This window comes from Notothenia coriiceps, unplaced genomic scaffold (genome assembly GCF_000735185.1).
Source record: "Notothenia coriiceps isolate Sejong01 unplaced genomic scaffold, NC01 NC01_scaffold00015786, whole genome shotgun sequence".
In the NCBI taxonomy this organism is placed as follows: domain Eukaryota; kingdom Metazoa; phylum Chordata; class Actinopteri; order Perciformes; family Nototheniidae; genus Notothenia; species Notothenia coriiceps.
In genome coordinates, this window is record NW_011348487.1 from 1 (window position 1) to 20,503 (window position 20,503).

The window sequence follows — 20,503 nt, forward strand, 5'->3', positions numbered from 1 at the left end:
AGGACAGAGAGTGAATACACATACGTTACAGAGATGCTGGATGAGAAACCAATGTGAGTTTGGACAATTGCACAGTATAAATCTATTTTAGTAGACCTCAACAATGGAATTATGATCAGTAGAACTGGCCATGACATGGGACCTTTAATGTTAGCAAAACATTACCGTGCTGCTCACTAGCTGCTACAGCTAACGTTAGCTAGCTGATGCCAACATTAACATAACACTTTAACTTCAGACCTTTGCATGGGCCCCAACATGATTATGCTGTGTGAGCCAGTATCAAGTGCAAGTGGGAGTGATTGGAGTGTTGGGAGCAAAACATGTTCCAGTAATGGAGGAAAAAAGGATATACACACACACACACACACACACACACACACACACACACACACACACACACACACACACACACACACACACACACACACACACACACACACACACACGTATGTTAATCATTAGGCTGATTGATTCAGGCTCCTTAAGGCCTCTCCAGACTCCCTGCAGCTCCACTTTGCTCTGCCCCTCAGAATCTGAAGGATCTCATTACTCCACACAAACACAACCTCCTCACCCCTGCACAGTCTTTAAGGATTCATACACCACCAATATTTTTATATCAGTGCTGCACTTAGCATTCAAACCTTTAAACAAAAAATACCACAAGAAGACACAGAACATGCCTGATGTCTACATTTACCTTTTTAAAAAGAGAAATATTTATACATCTAATTTCTGTATATAAGATAAGATAAGATATACTTTGTTGATCGCGAATTGGGAAATGTTTTCGTTGCAGCAGCATGCAAAACAAGTACTGCAAATCATTAGAATGCATAGTGGAAAATAAACAATATAAACATAGAAGATAAAAATAATTTATGCTATATGCTATAAATAAACGTGTTGATTATTTATTCACCTCCTGTCAAAAGGGAAAACAAATAAAGCTTTAAACAACTCCTAAAAAATAACTATCTTGTTTAATAAATACAGAAAGATGTAAGGTATATGATGTTCTTAGTTACATGGTTGAAAATAATAGAATTTGAGATTAGGGCTAGCTGCTAGCTATGCTACTTTCTTTGTGCTTAGCTAGGCTAATTCACTTACCGCAATTATCTCATGAAATGAGTTATATCTTCTCATCTGACTGCAGGCTTTAATCAAAATGTCCCCTTTCAAAAGGTGTTAGTGTCCAACATTAAACTCACCTTCAGAGACGCCATGATGGGACTTGCTCTCTAATTTGCCCGTGACCGGGACTTTCAGAGGCTTTACTTTGTTCTTCGCTGCAATCAAGAGAATCATTGCTCAAATACAACACGGAGGCTTTTTATATGAGATACTTTGTCCATGCCAATACTGTGCAACCAAACAAACATGCCTTACACTCACACTCTCGCTCTTTTGTAAAAGATTGTCTCATAACATTACAGTAACTACTGGATGCAAAGACAGGAACATGCAACCATCTAATGTCAAATTCACAACCAGTACGGCAGCCCGGACTGACCACAACAACAATAACAACATCCACAAACACAACAACAACAACAACAGCCAGTCTTACCTTTCTTCTGTACTGACCCCTCCCCTCTAACATCACCATTAAAGAACGTCTCTGATTGGCAGAAATACATGCCATTATTAGTGTTCCACAAGTATGTGACACTTTAATAACATGCATCTACAGTAGAGATAAAATATCCTTTTTGAAATGTGATTTTGATCAGACAATGAAATAAAGCTGGAATGGGAAATAAATGTGCTCCCACAGATTCCAAATTGCAATCCAATAAGTGTTTAACCATCTCAAAATGGGGGACAGGGTTGAACTTGAGAATGAAGAGTACAATCGCGACAGGACACACGACGGGGAACAGAACCAGGTGACATCTAGTTGGCGCTCTTACCTCTCCTGGCTTTCCTCAGGCCCGGTGTTTTCATGGCCCCTCTAAGGGCTGCCTCTACGGATGGAAACGCACAGCAACCATATTCACTTCTGAGCCCATCGTACTTTTATTTGAAGTTGACTGCACATAGTGTCCCGCAAACTGATTAATCTGTGCAGATGTTCAACACTCTACTTCCAACTATAGTTAGAGATTTTCTACAATTCTTTTTCCATTACCTGATATGAAATAGCCTGGACCATGGTTGATCGTCAGATAAAAAGCGGGGGTTTTACAAAACATCTCTCCCTGTTTAATTTGAAAAGACCAACACCCAAACCCAAGAGGACTCAAAGAGGATTTTCTGTTGCCAGACACGTCTCCAACTGACAAAACTATCCGGATGTGATGTGCCTTTGATTGACCAGTTATCGACAATAAAATTAAAATAAATCATCTGCATCGCCAGGGACATACGAACAGCTTTTAACGTATGGTAATGTGTGAATGTTTATTTAAATACTTAAAAGGAAAAATAAGCTTAAAGTGTGCTCCAACATATATTTGTACCACTTGCTGTTAAGTCGGTCTTTAACAGGTTTTACATGTTAAAAGAGTCAGTCCAATACTAAAAGGGTTAAGGTTAGGCTCCACAGAGATAAAGAGCTCGGTCTGCTAGCACGCTGGCTCTTATCCAGCTTTTATTAGCCTGTATTGAAAAGCTGATTAAGGATCAGCGGTGGCCGAGTGCTGTGAGAGCCAGGGAACAGCGGCCCGGCAGTTTGAGGACGGGCTGAAGGTCGCGAGGGTTCATCACGTTACCCTGACTGACAGGAAGGGACAGGATGCTCAGGCCAGGACAGGGCTGAGTTACTGCATAATAGTTGATCAAGCAAAGTTGATTGATAAATTAACAAACTTACATCCAGCTTCTTAGATTTGTTTCATTTTGTAACACATGATATTCATTTGATTAATTGATATAAAGCAGCATTTCTAATAAAAGTAATAACTACCTACCTAGCAATATTGCATCCAGACTAACCTACCTTTCTTTTTGATCAACTCTATATACACATTACGACCACCAGGCTGCAGATGCTATCTTATTACTGCAGAAACTATTGTTGGTTTGGTAGTTACCTTCTCTCAGAGGGTCCAGTGTGTGGATCATCAGCTGGAAGATGGTGCTCCTCAGCGAGGTGTTGTGGAGGGAGGCCGAGCTGCCGCCTCGCTGCAGGACGGGACGCACCTGAAAGGGCAGAAGATACACAAGTCGAATCAGGGAAAACATTGGAACCGTAATAGCATTGAAACATTTTAAGAGACCTATCCAAATGTTTCTTAAATCTCAATCTCTACATGTATGGCAGCCATTCCATTCCAGTGTCTGTTGAATTCTAACAGAGAAATGTTGTCAGTAGTTTATAGAATAAAATAAAGAAATTGGAATTTTACTCAAGCACATACCTATAAAAAGTAAAACCAGATAAACTGATTATGCTGCAGTGGTCTCTTCATTTCTTTTTTGCAAAATACAAAATGTATTTGTAGGCTATTGCCTGCTAAAATGGATAACTACCATCATCACTCTCGGTTCACTTGATAGTTTGCAAAAGTTGCTTAAAAAAAGCACCCTTTTGTAATTCTCCAAATGATGAAGCATACAGGAGTGCTGACGTAAAATGAAATACAATTATATAAAAAATGTTGGCTGCTTTAAGTTGTTAGCATGTCTGGCAAACATGCTAGCTAGCTACAGCAGCGTCTTGGCATTACCTCCAACACTTAGCGAAGCAACTATAGACAACTTTGCAAGTAAAGGGGAATAGGGTGAAATATTCATTTTCAATAACCTTGTGAACAGCTTAGCAGTGATATTGTTGTAAACAGTAAGAATAAAAAGCCTACTGAGGTATCAACAGTAACTAAAAGAGGCAGACATAATCAAGCAGTTGATTAGCCAAAATCTTACATACACAGAGGAGCATTTCACTGAGTTAATAAATCCTGTTAAGCCCCAAAGCCCCCCTCGGCGGGGGCTTTTTTTTTTTTCACGACACTGTGTCTCAGGGCATCTTAATATTTAAGAACCTATTAATGTGTTGTACCAGATTAACGGGAAGAATCTCAGCTAACTGACTATACAAAAATGTTTACCAAAACAAAACACAAGTCTCATAAGAAGCATCTAAATGACCCCCGAGCGAAAAATACTAACACACTTTGGCACAGAACTCAAGATAAAAGATACCCTTATTACTTATCGTAGCTGCACATACCAGATATCCGATTAAAGCTGAGGTTCCACAGATTATTTAGGTATATATATCATCACTGAGTGATCCGAACTCGCGACAGGGGAAGCAAACACAGAGATCACAACACGTACCTTTACGGAGCTTTTAAGGGAGATCGTCTCACCGTAGCTGTCAATCTGATCAAAAGACTTGTTCAATGGCGAGTAAAAGTTAGCTGCTAATGGTAGCCACCAGAGTTATCAAAGCTTCCGGTTTTGGCTATGCGTCAGTCTCACACACACACATTACCAAATAAGGAGTATGTGGGAGTTCCCCTCGATTCCATTGGCTCTGACGGTTAGAAAGAGATGTCAATCAGCAAAATCGAGCAAGGGGGGCCAGAGATAGGCCAAATCCACCCAATTTTGTTGCTAAATCTCTCTAAAAAGGTCAAATTTCACTTGTTTTGCATCAATCTTGATACAGAGTACTTATTATATGTTGTAGTTTGGATTCCTAAAGCTTTTAGTCTACCATCCCATCATTCAAGGGTGGTTTTCACTATAAGTAATTTTCTTTTTTTTGGACGGACACAATAATTTACATTTTTTTACTGTGTTCAATCTGAATTTACTTTAAAATAAAAACATCTATATTGATTCTGACACTTCTACATCCAACTCACAGATGTAACCTTGCTTTGAGAAAAAATATTATTCATTTAACCCTTTTAGAAGGGAAGATATGGTCATTTGTTCTGGGAATGTCATTTTTTAGCCTGAGACCTGAAAAACAGGCTCGGGGCTTAACATCTTGAACACTGGTAGATTGTTAATAAAATGACCGAAATATATTTTATGACACGTCCTTTCAGTGCACACAAACTAAACAAATTTATTTTTTTGGTACCCTGAGTCTTTCTTTGTCCTCTTGGGGGTCTGATGGTGGTTTGTTGCCTCGAGGAGTGCTGGGAGCAGGTTCAGGTTCTCGTTTGGACACTTCTTCAGCTTTGAGTGCAGGAGGAGCAGCAGAGGTAGCAGCAGGAGGAGCTGGTGGAGCTTCACTCTCCTGTAAAGTCAATGAAAACTTAATCAGATAGTAGCACCTCAGTCATTCAGGTTTTGTGCATGCAAATACAACATTTTGTTTGTTTCATAGTGATCGAACTGGAAACGTATTCTGCATTACATATAAAGTTGATTTTTATCTCCAAAAATCCCACATACTGTATCATGTAATCCTGATCGTGAATCCTGTTCTGAAACTCAGAGTAAGATTAAATCTGATTGTGTCACTGGCTATGAATCAGAAGGACTGTACAGTAATCCTATCACTCCATTATATGAGTTTCTCGCTGTCAGCAAAATATCCCATCACCAACTTTAATCCTTAAAGTGGATCCTGCTCTATAACTGCATCCCAACATTTGAGTCAAAATCTAGTTTTGACACTTTCATTTGTTCTGCTGTTGCTTGGCTTAACTAGAGCAAACAGCAAAAATAAATGTGTTTGATCAAATTGCCACACAGCAAAACTGACAAAGCTCTCACTCGCTCTCAGGCTTTGTATTCTCGTTCTTTAAATCATCTCTTTTTGTGACAATTTGAGTTCTCCCGTCTTTAAACCTGCTCAATGTCACCTGTTCCAGAGCACATGTCTGAGGTTCCATCATATTTAGTCATAAGCCATGCACAATGTGCTACATGACATTAGGCAACATGGTCCCCTCAGTTTGTGGGCAAATTAAAAATCTGAAAAAATAAGAATTTCTCTTGGATTAAGGTACCTAAAAACCCAGCTTTCATCACTGACAAAGTATAAAGCAACAATTGTTGGACCTGCAGGTAGATGCTAAAACAGGCAGCAGTTTATGTGACGTCATGAAATAGACAACATGATACACTACATGGAATGTTAGTTTTATGTCAGGAGTTGTTAAAAAGGATATACGTTTATAATGGATATCAGCTTGCATGAAGACCCTGAAGAAGTCATGGCAGTGATACAATTGCTGAATTAAATGAGCTGTTGAGCAGAATAAAATCAATTCCTAGTAAATTGCCTGGGAACAGATTTGCATCATTTGACAATGAAGCTAGTCATATATTTTTTTCTTTCTTATTTATTTTCATTTGATGTTTGTTTTGTTATTAATTCATGTTTTTCGCCACTGTTTATTACAGTGTCTCCAGCTGCATGAGTCATCTCTCTCAGCAACATGATGCACGTTAACTTGAGATAAGACTGTGAATGCTCAGAAAGGAACGTTTTTGAATAATGCATGTTTATTAAAATTCCTGGAAAAGTATGTTTTGAATTCCAGTAATTTTGACCCATTAATGTGGCAGCATGCCTCATTACGCCCAGTGTTACTGACGGCAGACGTGCTTCAGGCTGAATGAAGAATGTGCTGGCGATACTTGAAATGCTGAAACACAGCTCTGCATGTTAATTACAGGCTCAGACATTTACTGCTTTCTGTCAGCTGCAGGAAGCCGTTTAGTCTGCAGGCCTTCTGCAAGTAAATAAGCCCATTCAAAATACATTATTACATTTTCCTTTATTCTCCATCTCTACTCACTGGTAGTTCGGGGCTGTGACAGAAACAGAGTGACATTTAAATCACTTCCCCACTGTGACACGCTGTCTGTGACACCTGGAGTCCTTTCTGCTCAGCATCATCAAAGGATTTTGCACAAATACAGGCCATCACCTGCTCAGACCCACAAATCACTGTCCCTTTCTCACTGTATGTGAACAGGCAGCAGATCCAAATGTGGCCAGATGAAAGGGAGGAAAATATTCTGTGTACAATTGGAAGTCTGTCTGGTAAAAATTGCTCTGTGTTGTCCGCCTGTATCTTTTGTTTTATCTGTAAAAAATACTTAAATACCAAAACGAGCGATGCATTAATGCATCTTTGAATATTTGCTGATTCTCCATGTCTGTGGCAGCCGCAAGCCCCTTTTGAGAACATACATCTTAAAATCAGCTCATTGATATATGATTAAAGTGATTAAAAAAGCTGAATATTTAATTAGTTGTTAGGGCAATTGTTTGGGTCTTTTTTCAGCGGCAGATTCATCCACCTCGGGAGTATTTGTGGCACCATTAAGGTATGTCCGATAGGCAAAAAAATGGTGTGATTTGATTGCTTAGTTTATGAAATCTTAGAAAACTGTTTTAAAAAATGCCCAAAGATAATCAGTTTACTGTCACAATTGACTTGCGTCCTAGATGAGCTATAACCAGTTAATTTGTATTATTCTTTATATCTTTTTGAATACGTTTGTAAAAAAGGTTATTTAGATTTTCTCTACCTTGATTGATCAAGTCAATTGATTAATCATGTTGTCTCTACTTTAACCAGATCATTACAGATTCATTGTAGCTGTTTATAATCTGTCACATCACAGACACATTTAAACAACAGCCACTGTAAAATCACGAGGATTGTCACAGTAAATATTTTAGTGTAGCAGGGATTTCAATTATTGAATGTATTGTACTGAAGGAGCCAAGTTGTGGCTGTAATCAGAAATGTGGAACTGCAGCCATTGAAAGGGGAGCTGATAATTGAATGAATAGAGCTAATAAAACCCTGATTTGATCATTAAATCAGCTTTTGTGGACGCAGACTAATAAGAACTCGGCTTGTTATTGACAACCTCGGCGTGAACACATCATTTTGTTGTTAATTGCATGATTTTTCATTTAATTTGACCAGAACATCCATCCAGATGTGTGACACTAACTGACCTTCTCTGGATCATCCGCGGTCCACACCTTGACGATACTCATGTGCCTGTTGATCTGGGTCTTCACCGCGTGCTCGATCTGACTGTTGAACTTCATGAAGCTCACGTAGCTGATGTAGCCCAGCACCAGCAGCATGCTCTCCCACCACAGGATCATGTTGTCCACGAAGAACACGATGAGCATGATGAGGTCCAGGATGTAGAAGGTTACGTCTCTGAAGAGCGGCCACCAGGTCAGGTGCAGCATCTCCCGGGAGAAGATGGCGCACATGCCGATCACAAACAGGATGTTGAAGACGGCCGAGCCCACGATGGTGCCGATGCCCACGTTATTGTGGGAGATGAAGACGCCTATCAGGGAGGTGAAGAGCTCGGGGGCGGAGCCTCCAGCCGCCATGAAGGTTGCCCCCGCCACGTCTTCAGAGATCTCCAGCTTTTTGGTGATGACCTCCAGCCCGGGAACAAAGAACTCATCACAGACGATGGCCAGGGCGACAAACATGTAGATCATGCCCATGAGGTGCAGGACCACCCAGCCCTGCCGCCGTTGCTTCACTGTGAAGATGTCCGTTGGAAAACCGCCCTTCCTGTGAGGGGGCTGTGCTGCGGGGTGAGGGGTGGTGGGGGGCGGTTGAGTCAGGGGAGGTTGAGGATCTACGTAGATACACTGTTGGATATCTGTTCTGTTGACAACTATCACCGGAGGAGTATTGTTGCTCTCAGGTGAGACAACCTCCTCCTCCTTCGTCTCATTTGAACCTATCACCTCCCGAATGTTGACTTCCACAACATCATCATCATCACTATTCACATCTGCTCCGAGAGTGTGGTCCCTCTGGGCGGAGGCTCCAGGCTCTGATAGCCTTGCCCTCAGAGTCAGCGTGTAGACGAAGCACAGCAGCACACCTGAGAGGAAGAAGAGGAGGCGACTGCGCTTGAGTCTCCTCCTCGGGGGAGAGTGCACCTTCATTGCCCTTGTGGTCTTGATTCCAAACAGGAAGTTATGTCGGATGCATTGTTATTCCTTGATGGTTTCAACTCCGTAATGTGGCGGGAAGACACCAATGGCCAATGGATAAGACACACACACACACAAACGGACAAGTGTGTTTCATCTTCTACAGCAGGCAGCTGCAACCTGTGGAAGGACTGGAAACAGAAAACAGTTGGAATCCCATCAGCATGAACATGTGTGTTATGTCCATTGTGCTTGCATAGCTGCAGAGGAAAACCTACTGAAGAGAAGTGTGTGTGTGTGTGTGTGTGTGTGTGTGTGTGTGTGTGTGTGTGTGTGTGTGTGTTAAAGGGGGTTCAGACAGCCACCTGTTACTATGGATACATAATCACGCAGGCTTTTGCTACTCTTAAAAAAGGAGTGAATTGAAGACACGTTGAAAAAATACCGGAAAAATGCCGGAATGCTTCACAATAAATCAATAAATTATGAAATGGCTTCTGATTATTAGTATTAATAATCAGGAAATTATTAATAATAAGAGGCAACAGCTCTCGGAAACAACGAGATGAAAGTCCCGCGTGCAATAATCGATCATTAATGCTACATTAATTAACCCAGCTCGGAGAGCATTAATAACAATAAAACAAACACATATGAGAACAGAAAGGGCGTGTTCAGGTTTAAATGTGAGTCCAGCGCCGATTATAATATGTAAAGTCGACACAAGCCGGTCAATTATTCCTTCAACATCCAAAAATATCAGCAAAAGGACTATAAAATCCAGAAAGCTGTTGTTAAGCAGGGTGCGGGTCCTACCTGTTGCGCGTGCTGCTCGCTCCCTCGCCGCTGCACACGTCCCTCCAGCTGTGCGTAACGGACGCAGAGATGCTGACTCCGGGGTTTGGGGGAGCTACAAGGGCGCACAGCATGTCAGAGCTTGGACGACGGTCAGCATAACGCAGTTAAGAGGATTAGGAGCCGAACACCTCTCACCTTCCTCCTCGCACATAACGCTGTATCAATACAGCAACATTCAAAGTGTGGTGGTGGTTCGGGGTGAAATCTGGGAGGGGGCGCTGCGGGCGATGCCTGTTTGCTGTTCAGAGGCTGACAGGAGGGGTTTGGTCCTTAGTTAGGGTGTGGTCAGGTGAAGTCTTATTTTAGGGCTGTGGAGGATTTAATGTATTCGTGTAATGAAAGTGCAGAACATGAGCATGTATGTTGGAAAACAAGTGCGTCTTGTGGGAAAATATTTGCCTCAGTGATAATACACAGTATTTCCAATGGAAACATTTCCAATGTTTACATATGGAAATAAGACTTTTACTATTGTTACAACATGACAATATTAAGAAACTCTTTTTTTTTTTTTTTTATAAATACAGGTTTCTTTTTAATCTCAAATTTCAATTTCAATTAAGCTTGAAGAATTTGGACTGTGTTATGTATTGGATTCAAGTTGAGTTAAAGGAATAATTCATTAACAATAAGTAATATTGAATGGGACCTCCTTTCCATTGTCAAAATGTACAAAAACTCACACAAGTCTTTACTTATTCCTTACATTTAAATCATCTGCTGAGAAGCCCAACGACTTTCACCAATATGTCCAAATTATGATTATAAAGGCTTAAGCTGTACCGCCCTGACGGAAAAAAAGAAGGTGAATACAGCCACAGAGAAAAGGTCCAATCAGGCAAAGTGAAAACCCCTGTGGCTGGGGGCTTAAAGAGTGGCAGGGGGCAAACGCTCACTAAATAAATTACAATGATGAGATATTCTTTGACCATTTATGTCGCCTTGAAAATAATCCAGAATGGTTCTGAAATGGAAACATTTTCATGAAATTTTAATACGTTTGAATCTCCAACAACATCCATCCTTTCCTATTTGCAGCGAAATGTAAAAGAATTAATTAGACATTTTATAAAAGGAACTGAGTTCAGAGAAAAAAAACACCCGGCCTCCAAAATTAGAAAACTGATGTTTATTTTAGGCAGGAAACCATATTTGTGATCACAATGCAGCGTTAGTCTGAATGTCCCTGCCTAAAGACTTTTGAAATGCAAATAATGTCTAAATCAAGCTTTATGACAAGTACACATCTTTCCCAAACACCATTCGAAAAAACTAACAAAAAAACTGAAACAAATGAAAATCAACAACTTCAATAAACACAAATAAATCCAAAACAAATGGAAAGTCTAAAGGGTAAACAGATTGGGTGGAACAGGAAGTGGACGGCTCATTGTTGATGATGTCATATCCTTCAACAATATTGCCTGTGCTCAGCTTCTTCACTCAGTTTCACAGTAGAATAACACCTGCCCCCTCTTTAGTGTGAAGCGTCAGTGCTAATAATAAACCATCTAACACACTTCTCCAATTTAAGATCCAGTGGGATTTGTAATTCGTCACACCTGGGTAAGAGCAGATTTGGATTGTAAAGGATGTTTGGTGCATCTGGAGTTCATGCTTTATTTAACCAGGTAAAAGACTCATTGAAATTAAAATCTCTTTTCCAAAAGTGACCTGGCCAAGAGTTTAATTTTTTTCTCCTAACAGACACATTTAAGAGAATTGTCACTTGACCGAAACATCCACAGTTCAAAGAACAACAAAAGGTTGCATTTCTATGATTGTAGTGTAAGCTTCTGATGGTAGAAAAATGTATTTGCATTAATTGGCAAACTGACCACACACACATCAACTGTGTATACTTACAGAGAAAACAGTGTGTGCTTGTTGTGTTCCTTCTATTCATGTCAGTGTCCACATGGCAGATTGTTGGATTTATTCAAATGACCACCGGTGTCCAATGTTGCCCATTTTTTAAATGTTGACATGGTGCTTTAAAGAAGATAAAACTGGACTCTGGGGGTGCTGTCAATTCAGAACTTGCATAAAGTACTCAGCTGAGTTTTTATTAATGCACCAAAAGCATTTGTCAAGTTATAAAAAGATAACCTTTTTATTTAGCCCTTCAACTTCATCCTCCATTCCTATCCTCAAATAAACGTTTTCCTATTTTGCCATTTGTATGTTTAGCGTGCTTTTTTTAGCGTTTACCATAAAAAGCCAACAAACAATACTTCAATCATAATTTGTCAATCCCATGTCCTCCTTGTAGGTCACAAAGTAGAAGCTTAATCGTTGTATAGGTTGCCAATAAAACTAGTGGAAAGGCCAATAGGAAGGATTGTGTGTTTCATGAAAAGATAGTTATAAAAATTCCTCTTAAAAGTAATTTGCATGGCTTTTTTAATATTCAAAGCCGTGAATGACTGACTGAGACAAACAAGGCTCAGTGTTTGGAAACATATCTGACCATTTCTCAAGCGCCATGGTGTTTTAGCTTATCTACCTTACATCACCGATGATGGATCATTGATTTTTCTTCAATGGGTTAAAAGATATCTAAAAACATTATGAGTTTTGATCCAACAAAGACCATCATTTAATAAATAATCCTAAAGCAATAAATAAAACAAAAAGGGCAAATCTGCCCGAGCCTTCCCAGAAAGAGTTTTCTTTAACCACTCTAACTGTGGAACATAGGACTCCATGTCCCACTGCAGACGTGGACAAACATCTTGATAAATATGACATTTTTTAAGAGAATAAACACACTAGTAGTAAAGCACTGGATGTACAGTTTTTTCAGGTGATGTGTGTTGTGCAGCTGTTAAAGAAGGATAAACAGGATGTGGTCTGGGGAAAGTTCACCCATTGGAGGATTAAGGGGAAAAGTCCTCCTTCAGGTCAGTGTATGTGTGTAGAAGATGAGAAAGGCAATTGAGGAAAATAAACCTTCTGCTTAATCTTTAACAGGACGGCAGTTCAGGGTGTTTTAAAAATAGGCTGATGAGTTATTGGACTTTCCTTTTCCTCGAGCGGAATCGTCTCCTCCTCTGCTTGTACAGGTGCCGGAAATTGATGAAGAGTCCTGGGAGGAGAAGACAGCCGTCAGTATGAAGCTGATAGACTAGCTGTAATATTACACTCATCGGGTGACTGCACAAACACATTAGTAAGCCCCGTCTCCACAACACAAGTACATCATTCCTTCATTCAAAACTGTTTCCAGGGACATTTTTGCACATGCAAATGACATTTCCAGTTAGACATTTATAATGCAACTAATAAAACACATGTTGTCTTCAGTTTTTTAGGGTTTTTTTCTGCAACCAGTGCCTTTATTTAAATGACAGTGTTGAAAGGGGGAGACGGAGGGGATAGCACAGGTCAAACGGTCCCAGGCTGGATTCGAACCCGGGTCCTTCGCATCTGGACCAAGCCCCAGTATGTGGGCAGCCAGCTCTACAAACTGAACTTTGCAGCAGACTCCAAATGCCTTTTTTCTACATTTTCATTCACCGTTTCTTTTGAGGTTTATGAATCAAGCTTCAAATGTCTGACTTCATATTTTATGATTCGTAATTTGATAACAAATTGTTATTGATCGAAATACATTTGTCTTTATTATGACTTTGTCTTTTGCAGTTCAATTAGTTTTCCTTAAGCAGCATACATTGTCAGTTTTGTTCGACAGCATTTGGATGCTGATTTAGAATTAGAATGTCAACATGATAAGTTACGCTTCGTCACTGACTGAATACCCAGATGTCTTGCTTGTATCTTGGCCACTAAACCCAACACACAAATACATTTTGCATTTAAAGGGATTCGCACATTTGAAGCTAATGCACCAGAACCTACCATGGTTTTGCTTATTCAAAGTGAATATACTTGCATTCTTCTGACTTGGTGTCTTTATGGTTTATTGTAAGTCGCTTTGGATATAAGCATGAGCTAATAAAAGCTTAAAGCTATTGTGTACAGTCGAAGGTAAGGGATGTCTCACCTAGGAACATGAGGACCAGGTAGATCTGCAGAGTGTAGGAGAAGCTCAGGGAGCCTCCCAGCAGCGCGGGGAGGGGGACGCTGAACAGACGCGTCGCATCAAAGATGGCCAGGGACTGGATCACGGCTACCGCTGGAAACAGGTACAGAAAGACACATAGTCAGCAACAACTCATGTGTACCCCTCCAACTTTGTCTATGCCACTGTTTTCTCAGTATTCTAATCTCTAACCTTCAGCCAAGACCCCCAGCGGGTACAGAGGGATCCAGAGGCTGTACCTCAACCACGTCAACAGCTTCCACTCTGTGCTGATGCAAGCCAGCATGTAGAACGGGTACCTGATGTGGAGAAGGAAGAGCCTGTGTTAGAGGAAGCAGTTACGCATGTAGAGCAGTGAGGGGAGGATGATGATGTGACGGACCTGAAGATCTCGATGGTGCTCCACAGGTAGAAGACGAAGAACACCACAGGTTTGTTCTGCATCTCCTCCAGACTGCCGAAGATCACAAACAGAATGACGTTCCTCCCTGCCACCTGCAACAGAGAACCATCAGACAGAGTTTAGATACTGTTATTCACATGATGTTAAATATGAATGCTAAAGTATCAGATAGTGATGCTTAAGACAATACTATTCTTACAACCAGAAGTGGAGGAATTACTCCGATCTGTACTTGGGTACAAGTAGAAGTACCAGAGTGTAGAAATACTCTGTTACAAGAAAAAATCCAGCATTCAAAATGTTACTCAAGTAAAAGTAAAAAAGTATTGGCATCAAAATAGTTAGTACCATAAGTAAAAGTACTCATTATGCAGATTGGCCCATTTTAGAATAATATATATCAAATGTTTTGATCATAATTATTGCTGCATTAAAGTGTTCTCAAAGCTGGTAAAGGTGCAGCTAGTTCGAATGACTTTCTAATACTGCAGGGTGGATTGTGAAATGTACATCATTAATCCAATTCTGTAAAGTATCCAAAAGGTAGTAAATAAATGTAGTGAATGAAGTACAAAGTAGAAAAACAATTAGATACTCAAGTAAAGTACTAGTCTCTCAAAATTGCACTTAAGTAAACTTCTTGATTAAATGTAATTAGTTACTTAACACCACTGCTTACAACTGTCTGAAAATCTGCAGCATTTGCCCCATATTTAAAGGGACCTTGATGCTTATATTCAGGTGTATGTCAGTATGTAGTGTTTCTACTGTGACATGTCTCCATGCTTTAATGATCAAAAAGCTTTTTATTTTTCCTCATACTGCCTGTGATGCAGCACCTCTTTTCACCCTCTGTCTGAAACCAGAGCCCAGTCTGCTCTGATTGGTAGCTGGCCGGCTCTGTTGTGATTGGTCAATTGCTAAGAAATGTCCCGCCCCTTAGCCTTTCATCAACAATGTGTTAGAGCGCTAGCCAATAGAAGCTCAAGTGTTAGATAGTGAAATGGAGGCGTTTCAGGCAGGGGGGGGAGAAACTCCCCCTGGAAGGCCTTTGCAGACCATTTACATGTACACACACAGTACAAGAAAGGGAAGATCCCAAACAGCATTATAGGGCCCCTCGCTCAATGTCAGCCATATTTTTCTTACGCCTTAGAGCAAATGGCATCAAATCCTACAAACTGGTTCTTTTCTAGCATGCCCAGGTCATAAGGAATGCATTAGTGATGATTGTAAACTAGGTCACTGATACTCTTTACAGCAGGTCTAAAGCTTGAAACCCCAAGAGTGGAGCATGCAGCAGATTTGCGCCCATGGTTTTGGAATGAGATATTTTAAATATCACATGTAATGTGCAGGTTTCCACATGCTTTTAGCCAAATGTGTGACAACTTACGTTAGCTACATTAAAGTAACTTTGCTTTTTGATGACTCAAATGTTTAGGTGTTACTTGGGTTTACATAATCAGGCTTGAAATCAGAATAAAACATGAAGTGATTCTCTCTACCTGTATCATAGCAGGAAAGAATCCAGTCTTAACCAGACCCAGCAAGGGGTTGATGACCTCGAGCACGGCCATCATCTGACAGAAATACATCATGTCGGCCGTGGTGTGGAAGGTATCATAGAACGAGTCTGTGAAGGGAGAGAGAAACAAACGGACATAATTAAACCGCACATTGCATAAGCGTCTATTCATAATCCTCATCATTTGCAAAACAAATCCCTGCTGCGTAGCCGTGTTCCTGTTTCAATTTAAATGAGCTCATCTGTGAATCGTTCTCTCAAAAAAACAGAAAAACAGAGCTCTATCTATCTCTCTGTGTTTCTGGACCTCCTGTGTTTCATTTAGCTGTAGTGGTGCTAATTATGTCTTATTTATTATGCAGCCCATGAAATGTAAAAGCTATTAAAGGGAGTGCAATTGTCTGTTTTGTCCCAGGTTTTTATCTTTATTTCGTCCATCCCTTTACAGTTTGCCAATTCTGCTTTTACTCAACTGTTCCACATCGATCATCTTTGAGATCCGTGTGAAGTAATGAACAAAGCACAAAAACAATGTAACTGACATTAAAGTTACTTCAAATAAACTGTGGTGTGTCTGTTCATGGCATACTATGATTATAGCCACATTGTATCCAGTCTTTGCAGCAGAATCTAATAATCTACATGTAATTAAATAAGATGTAATGTAATGCACTGTGGCTTCAAGACCAAATGATTATCAGTAATAAACAAAAGAAAAGCAGATATCTTGTATTTACAGAAACACTCTAAAAATGGTTAGACAGGCTTCCAGTACTGCGGGGTAACTGGTTGACCCGGACACAAACGTATTCCTCTACAAACCTTGACCAAGGATGAAGAGTCGAACGGTCATGTTGACAAAGATCCAGGAGAATCCCAGGAACTGCACCAGGTTGTACATAAACAAGTAGCCCCTCTTCAGCCCAAGGTACGCTGAGGAAGAGAAGAATATAACTCAAATAACTGATGCTAATGTTGCTAACACATGTGTTTGGAAGGTAGCACAGAGCACAGTGGGACTCACGGTCTGTACGAACTCTCGACTCCACACTTATCTTGTTTATTTTCTCTTCCTCCTGAAAAAAATCAAACCATAAAAGACATTTTTTTTAAATATAAGGTTTAAAAAAACGAGTTAGTAAACACTTTACATTACCACATAAAAAAAAGATTTTAAATGTCATAATAATGAATTGTAAAGCTACTGCGATTTTGTATTAACACAGTCCACTCAATCGTAGTAAGAAAAAGGTGCCATTTAAAAAGGTCTAGCACCGGGAATATTGCAAATATATATATTTAAATATAATTTAGATATATATATATATAAAGTTAGACAGTGTGGTGGAGTGTTTGATATATGCTAAGCCAAACCATTCAGAGAAACAGCAGGGGTGGATCACATTATGTCTGTGAGACTCTAAAACATATAAATGTTGCTTTTCTTACCTTTCTTTCCAACACATAGTTTATTGAATCATTTTCAGAAATTGGCATTCCTGTAATAGTTGCTATGTTTTCCCAAACAAAGAGAGATCCCTTTGGATGGTGGCTTTGTCAACTAATGTGTAAAAGGGGTTCACATTACTGTAAAATCCCAGTGAAGTCCGACATTGTATTTAAAACAACTTTGAGCTTGGACTAAAAATAGCACCAACTGTCCTAACTGAAATTAGAATGATCCCATCTACTCATTTGCCTCATCAGTCAAAAGCCTTTTCAGTGTGGACTTGATTTTATGTTCACAGTACCTTAGCCTGAAGCTCCATCTCGGCGTCCGACTCGTCCAGCCAGCGGTCGAAGTCTGGAGCCAGAAACAGAGGCTTCTTCTCCTGCAGAGTCAGCCGGTCCCACCAGCGCTCCTCCTGCTTCCTGATCTTGATGTCCACCTGACGCTGGGTGGACTTATGGTTGATCTGAAAGGTATTACAATGTCTATCAGGTTTCGTAACTGAGACAAGCAGAAGGCAATGATGTAATGTGAGTAGCTTGGGAAACCACATTTTATCAACTACTGACTGAAAATAACTTGGTTAAAGGACACATTTGAACACATTTTGTATCGACTTAAGTTATTTCTATAAGGTACATTTATGCAGTCATTATACAGAGAAATTGTATAAAATTTGCCAATGTGCATACTGTACTTGCTGTGAAAATTATAATATGTATTGCCTTTTATAGTTTAAGGCCATTATTTAATTTTAAATGTATATCTCGGTATCTGTAAGTACTGCTGGAAACAAAGTGACAACACTTAAGAGTTATATTATACACTGTAAGAAAACACATCAATAATGCCCTCCTGAACACTGGTACTTCGATTACATTTAAATTAACTGGACAAAAATCAATATTAAAATCAATTTAAACACACATAAGTGAGAGATGAATAAAAATATTGTTACCTCAGTTCTAACAGGTTCCCGAAACTCCAGACTAAACTTGTATTCATTATCTCCTTTAGCTCCATGGCCCTGTGCTGTGGAACAATATGAATTGCCATCATGTCAAATATAATAAATCATGTCAAATATTTAAAGATTATTTAGAAAATGTTTTGCTTCAATATTTTCATTATGCAAGTGTGTTTCCTCCTCACAAGCACCCATGTAAATACTGACCTTTGAACTGAAGTATGTTGTTTTCTTGTACACTGATGTCGAGATCCTAAAAAACACAACAGCAACCATCACCACCAACCCGACACTGATGCACAAAATACAAATTTAAGGATAAGCTGGTTGATATTCAATGTTTTTCTTACTATCAACAAATCCAATTAATACATTTTGAAAAATGTGTTAGTCCCTGTAGCAATAGGATGCCCAATATATCTGTTGCAATGAACCTTGAGCTTATTGGTTTCTGAAGGTGAAATTCTTTAAAAACAAATATAAATTCATTCTTTCTAAACAGCTGGCCAATGTAGTTATTTATATATCTTACTTAAATAAAACAAAAAAATGTATTTGTTGGGTACTATTTTCAACAGCAGATCAATACATAGTAGGTGCTGTAATAAGGGTTTAAAGAAGAAGGATGGTGTTATTGGGTTTTTGGCTTTAAAGGAGTTATGTCACAAACAAATAGATATATCTGTCTTAATTCACAAAAGACTTACTAGTGAGAGCCACACATTATTGTTTTTGGTTTGCAAACATTTAACATTACCCAGATTTAACCCTTTAAAACAAGTACCCAGTTTATTATGTACACTAAGCTAAGTATTGCAGTCAAATACAACAGCCCTGTAATATTATATAAATGCAATAAATTATACCCACAAATAGGGATGATAAGTAGGGCAACTAATAGAGCGGTATGGTAAGTTTAAGAAAACAAATATCTTTACTGCAATGCAACCTTTAAAACCAGGTAAATACACTTTTGCTATATTAGAATACCCAAAATCTAAAACGATATATTTCGTAAAGCAGGAAGGTGTTGCTTGAACTTTTTGGGCATTTTATAGGCTGTAATTTGTGTGAATGATTGTAAGTGCATTATACTGAAACACATTTTATATGTTTTATATTCAGACTTTCCTTATTGATAAATTGGCGTTAAATACGTAACATGACAGGTGTTCCTCTGTCAGCCTGTTTCAGTGATCATTGAGCCATTCTGCTAAGGGGCTAAACAAGATCCAGAACAACCATTACAAGTCATGCATCTTTTATAGGATCATTGTCGAACAGATGCAGGACGAGGAGGAGGAAAACCAGCAATATCTGTAACTAATGCAAACACTTAGCCAACAGAATAAGATGAAAGTAGTCAGTTATAGATGGTGATGAGGTAAAGATAAATCACAAAAATAAACACAATTATTATTATTATTAGTAGTAGTAGTAGTAGTAGTAGTAATAATACAGGTTTCGACTGGCTGACAGAAAGCATTAACATCCCAATATATTTAGTATTGAGCTGGGTTTTGTATCTTGAATTATTTATTCTGACTTTGATATCATTGTATTTGTTTTAGTGGTAGTTGATAGTGGTTCGAGAGTAGTGATTCACAAGGAAGTCCGACCGACAGACAATACATTGTTATCAGCTCCCGTTACACTTTGTATTTTGCCGTAAAAAACAAACGTATATATTTTTTGGACGTAGAACAAATGCGTAACATTACATTATTAACGTATTATCAGTTTTCTTCTGGGCATCACACATAAACGTCATAGGTCAAAAATAGCGGTGTAACGGTAGCCAACGGTTAGGCTAGCCGTTAGCATAGGGATATGTTAAACATGAATAAGCCACTTTTACACCCACAGCATTAATATATTAAAGATTAAAGGCATTAAACCATATGTCTTTATCAGTAAACGACAGGTCTATAAGAGTTAAAGCTGGCGTGGTTACCTTTGCATCGCTCAGGTCCACCCTGAGGAAGATCTCTGAGTGCCGCTGAGCCCAGTAAACATGCGGGGTGAGGATCTGCATTGTCACTCTGTTCTTTCTGATATCTACATGCCATAAAATGAGAAGAAATATACTAAAACTGTAAACCTACGTCCTCATCTGACAGCCTGCCAACAACCCCCACTCACACACAACAGAGGGGATGTGATGGAGCATGTTTCCGGGAGGAGGGCGTTTACGCGCTTCAAAATAAGATTAAAAGACTAAATGAGAAGTTTCAAAATAAAAGTCCCCACACTTACTTAAAATTAAATTACTAATACATTAATATCTTGTAATAGTGAGTGTCTGATGTATTTTCTCCTCACAAAAAGGTTAAATTACCTAATAAAATAACAATATTAAGTTGAGTTAAATAGGTCTACATTATTATTATTAAAAAAA

General features: G+C 39.2%; 2 protein-coding genes across 2 annotated transcripts; both read right to left on the reverse strand.

Annotated features, from left to right (window-relative positions):
* Nucleotides 1-1,217: 1,217 nt before the first annotated feature.
* LOC104949192 (sodium/potassium/calcium exchanger 1-like) lies at nucleotides 1,218-9,883 on the reverse strand (the record flags this gene model as incomplete). The annotated part of the gene is made up of 7 exons (XM_010775498.1): nucleotides 9,671-9,883; nucleotides 7,898-9,045; nucleotides 5,048-5,206; nucleotides 3,042-3,150; nucleotides 1,920-1,973; nucleotides 1,577-1,627; nucleotides 1,218-1,295 (listed from the first exon to the last, which is right to left on the reverse strand). Coding segments are annotated over exons 2-7 (1,420 nt in total), but the record flags the coding sequence as incomplete, so codon positions are not given.
* Nucleotides 9,884-10,821: 938 nt separating this feature from the next.
* LOC104949190 (very-long-chain (3R)-3-hydroxyacyl-CoA dehydratase-like) lies at nucleotides 10,822-20,269 on the reverse strand. The gene is made up of 11 exons (XM_010775497.1): nucleotides 20,060-20,269; nucleotides 18,313-18,358; nucleotides 18,097-18,170; nucleotides 17,440-17,604; nucleotides 16,713-16,764; nucleotides 16,511-16,621; nucleotides 15,669-15,796; nucleotides 14,140-14,252; nucleotides 13,950-14,056; nucleotides 13,719-13,850; nucleotides 10,822-12,800 (listed from the first exon to the last, which is right to left on the reverse strand). Exons 1-11 carry the CDS (start codon nucleotides 20,138-20,140, stop codon nucleotides 12,724-12,726), a joined length of 1,086 nt encoding a protein of 361 aa, XP_010773799.1. The 5' UTR covers nucleotides 20,141-20,269; the 3' UTR covers nucleotides 10,822-12,723.
* Nucleotides 20,270-20,503: the final 234 nt, after the last annotated feature.